Source organism: Nanorana parkeri, unplaced genomic scaffold, assembly GCF_000935625.1.
Source record: "Nanorana parkeri isolate BGI_ZX_2015 unplaced genomic scaffold, ASM93562v1 scaffold570, whole genome shotgun sequence".
NCBI classification, from domain to species: Eukaryota; Metazoa; Chordata; class Amphibia; order Anura; family Dicroglossidae; genus Nanorana; species Nanorana parkeri.
Genome location: NW_017306838.1, coordinates 711,295 through 722,058, shown reverse-complemented (window position 1 = coordinate 722,058; position 10,764 = coordinate 711,295). Strand labels below are relative to the sequence as shown.

At 43.0% G+C, this 10,764-nt stretch overlaps 1 protein-coding gene across 1 annotated transcript in view; it reads left to right on the top strand.

Moving 5' to 3' along the window:
* Positions 1–2,171: 2,171 nt before the first annotated feature.
* TXNDC11 (thioredoxin domain containing 11) overlaps positions 2,172–10,764 on the top strand; it is a 66,461-nt gene continuing 57,868 nt past the window's right edge. Inside the window, exons 1-2 of the mRNA XM_018562290.1 lie at positions 2,172–2,394; positions 7,038–7,135. Of these exons, the coding sequence (XP_018417792.1) occupies positions 2,197–2,394; positions 7,038–7,135 (296 nt within the window). The 5' untranslated portion in view covers positions 2,172–2,196. The remainder of the gene's footprint in view (positions 2,395–7,037; positions 7,136–10,764) is intronic.

Genomic DNA, 10,764 nt, shown 5'->3' with positions numbered 1-10,764 from the left:
ACAACTCACCTGATCTGTATATACTGTGGGGTCACACTGTGCCTGCCGCCCCCTGACCTGTCATTGTTCCTCCCAGTGATCGTAGTGCGTGTCATCATTGTATCAGACCTGTCACCATCTCCGGTGTCACTTCTTCTAAAGCGGCCCATACACCAGGAGAATGTCTGGAGTGGTGTCATGCATGTACCCCGTGTTGTCTGGAGTGGTGTCATGCATGTACTCCGTGGTGTCATGCATGTACCCCGTATTGTCTGGCGTGGTGTCGTGCATGTACCCCATGTCTGGCGTGGTGTCATGTATGTACCCCTTGTTGTCTGGAGTGGCGTCATGTATGTACCCCTTGTTGTCTGGAGTGGTGTCATGCATGTACCCTATGTTGTCTGGAGTGGTGTCATGCCTGTACTCAGTGGTGTCATTCATGTACAGCGTGTCGTCTGGAGTGGTGTCATTCATGTACAGCGGGTCGTCTGGAGTGGTGTCATGCCTGTACCCCGGGTCGTCTGGAGTTGTCATGCATGTACCCCATGTCTGGTGTCATGCATGTACCCAGTGTTGTCTGGAGTGGCGTCATGTATGCACCTTGTTGTCTGGAGTGGTGTCATGCATGTACCCTATGTTGTCTGGAGTGGTGTCATTCATGTACAGCGTGTCGTCTGGAGCGGTGTCATGCCTGTACCCCGGGTCGTCTGGAGTGGTGTCATTCATGTACCCCGTGTTGTCTGGAGTGTTGTCATGCATGATGACATTTCTGTCAGTTCTTCTCTATGTAGATAAACGCTGTAAACAATGGCGCGCGCAGAAACAAAGGGAAAGAGTAATTGTTTGTTTTTTTTATTGTAAATATTGGCACATGTTCTGTGTGCCAAATCATCAATTCCGTCACACAAGCTCTATGCCCGCCGCACCAAATCTCTAAACACGCAATGCATCGCTTTCCATGATTGTCCAATTGTGTAAAATAAACACTCGCTGCCTCTTTCTGCAACGTTTACCTGAAGTCGCCATCTGTTTCCACACCACAGACTCATGGATGGAATGAAGTTTCACGTTGACAAAATTCTATAAGGCTGGATTCACACCTAGGCGACAACTATTACGTGCGTTTTTTAACGTGGTTTTGTAAACATTTTCTGGCACATTCATGTGAATGGGCAAAACGTGTGTAAAATCGCAATGCACATTTTTCAAGCGTTTTCCATTTTGTCTATGGGACAAAACGCACTGAGATCTGCCCCAAAGTAGCACATGTAGTATTTCCTGCGATGGACGCATTTCTGCTTGCGACAAAACACTGATTTTTCTCCCTGATCGAGGAGCGTGCAAATGGGCCCTAAAGTTAAAAAAACAAACGAGTGCCTTGTGTTGTAACAGGGGCACGCTCCTCCCCCCACCCTGCAGGCACGTGCGGTGACTGAGAATGGGCCCTAAATGGTGCGTATAACGTGTGCATTGTGCACTTCTGTACCTGTGCTAAGATGTGCTACAATTTTACTTCATGTCTTGCTTACACCAGCCCACATAGTAAAACATGTGTGTGCTGGTATACGTTGTGTAGGGACAGTGTTACTACATATCACACTGTTTACGTCTGTCACAAATTAACATTTTCATTCAACTTTATGCACTTCAGCGTGTTACTACGCAGTGAGGTGAATAGTTCACCCCAAGGCACTTCCACACAGAGTTATGTTAGTGTTCTGGGTAATAAAGAGGAGGGAGTAACATCATAATAAACAGACATTACGAACTGTCAATGGAAAGATAAAAGCTGTGGTGTTTGTCCTTGCTTCCTTCCTCACCAATCTTCTGTTATGTGGCAATGTGTTATAATAAAGGGGGGGCAAAGCAAGTTTTGGAAATGTTTCTGGATAAAAGCTTTTAGGGGGGAATTTATTTAGAAAACAGATATTGCTATGTAAGCTGCCCTGTGGAGCCTGCCGTGTCAGTCATTATGTTCTCATTAAACACCATAGCAAAGGTTCTGTGATAGGAGGAGAGAACAGTCACATGACTTGGTATGTCTGCGGTAAGGCCATGCCGCTGTTTTATAGCTGGACATCTTGGTATTGGGTAAAGTTGCGGTTCCTGGTTGTAGCTTGGATTCACGTGTACTAATCTTTGGTATGCACTATGGCTTACATGTTTTTTTCCTCCTTTCCCCTTCCCTCTCGTTCCAGTCGAGCTAAAGATGTCATCATGCCAGCAAGACCACCTGTGCACTTTTTCTCCACCCAGTCACCAGTGGTGGATCTCTTTCTTGGTCAGCTTGACTATGCTGAGTATCTTCGCCAGGAATCCGAGATAACCTTGTATTTCCTGTACGCTCCGTGGTGTGCGCATTCCATTGCCACAAGGGCAGAAATTGAACAAGTTGCTGGTAGGCTTGCAGACCAGGTAATATCACTTTAGCAAGTTGGGTGTGATAAGTTGTTTTTACGGAAGTCAAGTACTGTAATTACATTTGAATTGGGCAAGCCCTGTGCTATACACAAGTCTAATAATGTCCAATTTGCTGTGGAATTAGTAAATTTGGCAGACTATAATTAGGGATGCACCAATACTGAGCACTTGTACTCCCCCAAATGCTCCGATTTATTTACCCCGACACTGGAATTGGAGGTTAGAGGCAAATCCCAATACCCCGATGCTGGAAGATTCCCTCTGACCGGCAGTGCCGCGAGGAAGCATGGACCCGCTTCCTGATTGGCTAGGAAGGCGGCATCGCGCTGCCTAGCCACTCTGCAAGGCAACCGGGCTTCCTGGCCAATCAGGGAGCCAAGCAGCACGTCATGACCGCCTCCCGGCTTCCTGATTGGCTAGGAAGCTGGCTTTATGCTGTCTAGCAACACTGCTAGGCAGCATGGTTTCCTGAGAAATCAGGAAGCTGAGTGGCAGGTCATGACCCGCTGCCTGGCTTCCTGATTGGTCAGGAAGCCAGGCTGGCTCACAGTGTCGCGAGGGAGTGTGAAGCTGGTGTGCTTTTGATGGAACAGCTTGAGGAATCTGGAAGCTGGGTGGTGGGGTCATGACCTCCTGATTGGCCGGGAAGCCGGGCCTACGCTACCTCGGGATGCCGGTATCGGTACTCTGTATTGGCGAGTACCGATAAAAAAAATATTGGGGTACCAAAAAGGTCACTAGTTTTAAGGCACTCATGTATTTTGATTATGTGCTCACTTGACAGAAAACATTGCAGTTCATGAATCATGATTGTTGTGATTTGTGAATTTAGCTGTCTGATTGGACTAATTCAACTGAATCAAGTTTGGAAAGTTTATAAATTCGCCAATCCTCCTGATTTTCAGCAGATTCCAAATTGATTTACTCATCTCAACCTTGAACTCCCATTTCCTGCATGCAATGGCGGACCCATAGTCATTTACGGGACATCTCTATCACATTAAGAGAGGCTACTAAAAGCTAAAGGAATGGACCAATGCATGTTGCCTAAAGTATACGTTCCAGGCATTACCCCCAATTTTTGCATGTGCAGCTGCTTGGAGCTCGGCTCCTTTTGACATAGGCACATTCCTAGAACTAAATCCTCCAAAAGCCCTTTCATTACACACTGCACCAAGGCAGGGTTTGGGGAGTCAAGGGTTGGGACAGACAGTTCTGTGTTCCAGTCAGCAGGGCTGACAATGCTGCTTGGAGTTACAGTACAATAGAGGCAATGTATTGTTAGCTCAAACAAAGTTAGGAGTTCCTAAATGTGTGTTAGATCAACAGGTATTTATCTGTACTTTTAGCCTTTTTTAAAGAGATAAAACTTGTGCAAATGTCCATATATTGCAGAGATGTACTCATTTTTAAAAATGTTTTACCTTGTCCTGACACTTGAGTGTATTGATAAACATTTTTTAGATCCATTTGCCCTGCAAAATTGCATGTGCAGTGGAGGCTAACCGAAATGTTGTTAGCATATTTTTTTTTTTCAGGTCGAATGTAATATCAGGTAAATACCACATTATGGCCACTGGATGGTGCTGAGGAGCATAGAAAATAAATACTTATTACCTATGCTTCTCAGGTCCATATAATGTCTAAAACTCCAGTATGCACATCTGCGTTGAAAGTATAGCGCATGTAGACCTTGTTCTGGTCCTAGTCTACCTCTTTAGTCACGATAAATACATTGCTTAACAGGCAATCATCTCTTGGATGTGCATGAGGAGCGCCCAGTCCAAATATTCAAATCCTTTAAAAAGTCTTTTTGAAACATTTATTGGTTAAGAACATGAGATAAAGCCAACATGTTATAAGGGAAAGGCCTCTCCCTTCTTCAGGGCTTGGGCAATGGATGTTAATGAAATTACAATGAAATGTGCTACAGTATCTAATTTTAGGTTTGATAACATATCCATTGCTACAAACCCTGAAGAAGGGAGAGGCCTTTTCCTTATGACATGTTGGCTGTATCATGTTCTTAACCAATAAAAGTTTCTAAAATACCATTAAGTGATGTAAACATTTGTTCTATGCGCTCCTCAATACACATGGAGGACCTATTATGTATGTACATTACTGTGCAAAACTTTTAGGCAGGTGTAAAAATTACTGTACAGTAAGAATGCTTTCAGAAATAAAAGTGTTAATAGTTTATTTTTATTAACAAAATGGAAAGTAAATGAACAGAAGAGAATTCCAAATTAGATCAATATTTGGTGTGACCACCCTTTGCTTTCAAAACGGCATCAATTCTTCTAGGCACACTTGCACACAGAAACTCGACAGGTGGGTTGTTTCTAACATCTTGGAGAGCCAACCCCAGATCTTCTGTGGATGTCGGCTGCCTCAAATCTTTCTGTCTCCATGTAATCCCAGACAGACTCGATGATGTTGAGATCAGGGCTCTGTGGGGGCCAAACCATCACTTCCAGGACTCCTTGTTCTTTACGCTGACGGTAGTTCTTAATGACATTGCCCGTATGTTTGGGGTCGTTGTGCTGCTGCAGAATAAATTTGGTGCCAATCACACGCCTCTCTGATGGTATTGCATGATGGATAAGTATCTGCTTGTATTTCTCACCATTGATCCTGACCAAATCTCCAACTCCATTGGCAGAAATGCAGCCCCAGACTTGCACGTAACCTCCACCATGCTTCACTGTTGCTGCAGACACTCATTATTGTACTGCTCTCCAGCCCTTCCGTGAACAAAGTGCCTCCTGCTACAAATTTTTAATTTTGACTTGAGTTCAGAGCACCTGCTGCCATTTTTCTGCACCCCAGTTCCTATGTTTTTATGCATAGTTGAGTCGCTTAGCCTTGTTTCCACATCAGAGGTATGGCTTTTTGGGTGTAATTCTTCCATGAAGACCACGTCTGGCCAGACTTTTTTCCAGACATTAGATGGGTGTACCTGGGTCCCATTGGTTTCCACCAGTTCGGTGCAGACGGCACTGCTGGACATCTTCCAATGTCGAAGGGAGGTAAGCACCATGTGTCTTTCATATGCTGCATTGTTTCCTTGGCCGACCACTGTGTCTACAGTCTTCAGCGTTGCCCGTTTTCTTTGTGCTTCTTCAAAAGAGCTTAAACAGCACATCCAGAGTTTGACTGTTCCTCTCCCAGTTTTAAGCCTCCTACACAGTTGTTTCAGTTAATGACTGTGTTTCACCGTGCATATGAAATTGATGATCATTAGCACCTGCTTGGTATAATTGGTTAATCATACACCTGACCCTAATCCTACAAAATCCCTGACTTTGTGCAAGTGTAAAGAACAGATGCTGGTTTGCCAAAGGGTAGTCACACCAAATATTAATTTGATTTACATTTTTCTTCTGTTTTAATCACTTTGCATTTTGTAAAATTTATAAAAATAAACAAAAAATATATATTTTTGAGAGTGTTCTCACTTTATAGCATTTCTTCACACCTGCCTAAAACATCTGCATAGTACTGTATGTACATATTAAGTATGCTTAAACATTGAGGTAAGGGGAATGTGTTGCCGTTAATACATTTTAGTCTGATTCCATATTCCTTCTTTCTAGTCCAGGCTAAAAAATGAATGCAGAGTAATACTATATGCCCAGCATTTAACATTAGTCTCCGACTCATTGTCAAGAAATGATGCTGTGGATATAACTCCCCCCTATAATACAATAGGTAATTGGTTAAATACAGGTGATTGGCATGTTTCCTCAAGTATCAGTATGTATTTAGTTGCTGTTAGCATGTTCAGCATAGTCACTGTAGAGGCAAGTCAAATTAGTGATTTTCTTGCTAGTTCCCTGTGGCACATGGCCAGATAATTTAAATGATGGTGATGCCCCAATCTGTTCTGTTGGTCATCAGAGCTACAGTTTAGTGGTCTTAAGAATTTACAGGCTGAAATAACTTGTTATGCAATACTAATAGTACTAATATACTATATTTGTTATACATGTTATATTTTACCAAAATATTGGGTATTGTATTGTGGGTTTTTTTTTCAGAAAACTTGGGCTTGTTAAACAGCGTTGCTAAGTTTTGGCGATAGCAACCAGGGTTGGGGCTGCCTTAAAGCCTGTGCAACTCTATATCATAGAAGGAAATATACATTACAGATTGCATCATATTACAAAATAAAACTGCAAAAAACGGTGATGCAAAGGAACCATGACCGGAGACCTCAGAAGTAAATCAACAAGTATATTTGTATTGTGGAAGGGCCCAGGAATAGTTCAGAACCCAACCCATGTGAAATGATGTGACATAAAGAAGGAATGCAGGATATATCAATCAACTGATACCGTGTGATAGGGGGAAAGAATGTAAACATTCAGCTAACATTTCTTTTATTTTTTTCAGAAGCTTTTGCAAATGCTTGGTGAGGTAATTGTTGCTATGGACAGGGGTAGGCAGGCAGGTTGGTTCAACAGTGTGTTCAATAAGACACAAAAGATTCGTTTGAAAGAGTTTATTTGAAGATCAGGCACATGTTGAGAGTTATTCATGCACAAACCCTAGTAATTTCAGTGTTGACAAACTTTTTCTTGCAGCTGTTCTATTCCGCTGAACCTACTTTATGTGCTTTTTGTTTCCCTTAGGCACTGTTTGTGGCTGTCAACTGCTGGTGGCACCATGGAAAGTGCAGGAAGCAAAAAAACTTCTTCTATTTCCCTGTAATTCACCTGTACCATAAAAGGTAATGATACAACTACAAGAACATCCATATTGGAACTATAAAATGTCTGTTTAACCATAGACCAAACTGCTCAGCTTGTGGATCAACTCTCACTTTGCATTCCCATACTGAGGTTTTGAGATTGTTGTCTACATCTTGCCAAGGGTTTAAAAGACACAGACTACATGCAAAGAGGAATTGAGGGGAAGTTTACTATGACTGGAAGAGACAAAATCCAGAGCAGCTTTGCATTGCAACCAATCAGAATCCAGCATTAATTTTCGAGGCTTAACTGAACGAGCTGAAGATAGAAGCTGGTTGAAATTGGTTGGCTGGCTGGCTGGTTAGAAATTGGTTACTGTGCACAGCTTCCCCAGATTCTGCCTGCTCCAGTTTTGGTAAATTCCCCTCACAAGGACTACATGCAAAGAGGAATTGTGGGGAATTTACTGAGAGTGGAGCAGATAAATCTTGGGCAACCGTGCATGGCAACTAATCCGAATCCAGCTTTCATTTGCAAAGCTTAGCTGAACCAGCTGAAGATAGAAGCTGATTAGTTACTGCGCACATCTGCTCCAGATTCGGTCTGCTCCAACAGCTTCAAAAATGAATGTATAGTAGAAAATGTTCAGTCAAAAAATATAATGCATAAAAACACTAAAAAGGCCCCAAAGAAATCCTTTATAGTGAGCAAAAAACAGCCAAACGCAGATTAAAACCTAAACACTTTATAAAATCCACATATGTAAACTGTTGATGTCAAAATAGATTTGTAATTCTGTTCAGCCACTTTTGTGATTTATACATTACCACACAGCATGGGCAAGAGGGTAGCAGAACTTTCTATTACAGTAATTACATCAATATCGCCTTCCTGGCCACCGTTCCGGAAACTTCTCTGCACTTGTTGCAGCTGGCCAGCACAGAAAACCGTACTATACATTGTTCTAGCATTAAGAAATAATTTGGAGGTGAGGTCACACTCCCATTGAAGCGCCTCAGCAAAGTGTTGTCCTTCCCATCTCTCACCTTGATTGGCCAATGTAGGAGCACACTGTGGTCTCTACTCTTCATGTATGCATTATATTGATGGGATTGCGCAATGTGATTGTTCCTGAGTGATCAGACTGGGAGAGGAAGGGATAGATTTGAGTTCTACTGTACAGTGGCCAATATAAAATAGATTTAAGGTATTTTTCAGTTGCGCTTTAAAACCTATTTTATAATTTGTTCAAGAAATTGCTACTGGACCAATGGCCAATTCACACCAGATGTGTTGGAGTTGCACTGGACACCTTTGTCAGCCCAGCACAAAAGCACAGACAAGGCAATAGCCTTGTTTTTAATCACCTCAGTTCACACCACCACGTTATTTCTCTCGCCGCACACCAGCAGCTATGCATTCAGTGTGGCTTTTATCGAAAAAATTACCCTTGCAGTGGGGCTCCATCTGCACTGCAAGGGTTAAGTGCCTGTTTTTGTCTAGGAGGATTAAAAGAAGCAATTATGCTTGCTGTATCGTTCACATCCCTGGCTGCTAGTGCTCTTGTCTTGTGGGGGGTTGGCCCTCAATGTTCTTACAGGGCAGGACTGCTGGTCCTGCATTGTACATGATGAAATCAGACCGCCTGTAACCAACAGAGTGGTGCAGGGAAGCAGCTTTGGAAGATCAGTCACGCAGGTGGGAGGGGAGGGAGCCTGCGGGCGTAAGGAATGCATTAAAGGAGAACTATGAGGTGAGTGCTTTTCACTCACCTCATAGTTCTAGCCGACCTGTGACAATGAGACTGTCACATACCGGGTTCGCTCGCTTCTCGATCCTGTCACGGCTCTCTGCCGTGACAGGGGGAGGGGCTGGATTCCCCTCTCCCCGCTCCGATCTGCCAGCGCTGACTGGCGGAACGGATGGGGGAGGGGTCGGGTACAGCTGGCTCTGCCTCTAGATAGGCAGAGCCAGCTGTCACTCACGCAGCTGGGCGGATCCCGTCATCTAAGTCGGGATCCGCTCCAGGTGCGGCGTCTCAGTATACCGCGAGCTGTAGCTCGCGGTATACTGAGCTTAGGGTAACGGGAGGACACTGGTTTGTGTCCTCCCGTTACCCTAAGGAGAACTATGGTGAAAAACACTGACCCTATAGTTCTCCTTTAAGTATAAAGATGTCCATACACCTTTACGATTATCGGACAAAACTTTTCGTCCGATGATCGAATAGTCGTACAATTTCTGTACGACAGCCCCATCCTACCCCGATGATCGCAAGATTAATTTAGCCGTAATTAACGAAAAGCACCTAGACGAAATGCGTTAATTGATTTGCCGTATTTTCGTTAGCGCAGTGTAGATCGTACGACTTTTGACGGACGGAAATGCCAGCAACCTTCCGACAATCGTACGATCTAGCAAAGTTTTCAAACATGCTTGACCGTCAAAAAGTCGTGCGATTTGTACAGTACTGTCGGTCGGACACTGCAATGCACACATACGATTATTGGCCGAAAAGTCGATCGCATACGAAAATCGTACGATAATCTCTCAACTTTTTTTTTTTTGTTCCCTCGCAAACAAAAAATTATTAACCCTTTGCAGTGCTGCTGAATTCCAATTCAGGGGTCAATTTTTATTTTTACTGGAGTTCAGCTTTTGAAAATGTATTTTTTTGGAAGCCTTCCAATAGAGAGAGCCATGGAAGGTGTGGTCTGTTGGTTACATTTAGTACTCATATTGCATGGAGTTGCCAGGAGCACAATTCAGCATCTTAGGGTCTGAACAAGAGGGCCAGGAGGACTGCTTAGTGAAATGAGTCGCTCAGTATCTTCTTGCTGCATTTCAAGAGGAGGAACATTTTTATCTGCTGTGCTGGGCCAGGTTCCAGTGCCAGATTATTGAATTATAGGAAGGAGACAGGGAAAGGAAAACACTCTTCGGCATATTTGCTAGGTATTTTTTTGAGTAGGGTGATGTTAATGTGACCTCTAAGGTCAAGTGGGCACCAAGGGAGAATTGTAAGTGGGATCGGGGAGAAGGTTTGTTCCATATCTACCCATTGCTGAATGGCAATTATGTCTACACCAATCGATCATGTCAGTTGGACTTTTCTAGTAATATAATTTGAGGTCTGCCAGGATAATATCTCCTTTGTTTTTTGGTCATCGTAGAGTCGGTTAAGTAAATCGTCTTGATTTTGTTTGCCCAGGCATAGAGTGGGGTATGTAAATCTTCTTGATTTGTTTGCCCAGGCAAAATTTGTAAACAGGATTTGAACCATCAGGCCAAAAGAGAGAGGGATATATGGCTTGTAGTAGGTACATACGGTGCCTGACCATGTCCATCTTTACAATATTGCACTTGCCCAGCTAACCAGCTATGAGAAGTTGCCTTTTTTTCTTTGGTCTTGTTTAACTACTTCAGGACTGGAGCAATTTTTTATTTTTTCTGCAGACGTTAAAATCTAAATTTTTGACTAGAAACTGCTTAAAACTCTCAAACAATTATACATTTTCTGAAAACAGAGCACTGTAGAATAAGAAAATGCTAGCTGCATTTTTTTGTCGCCAAATATTTTCTCAAATGTTTAGCGAATTGAATGAATTTTAGTGCACACAAATACAATATAATTCTATTTTTTGGGGGGTAAAATATAAAAGCCTTA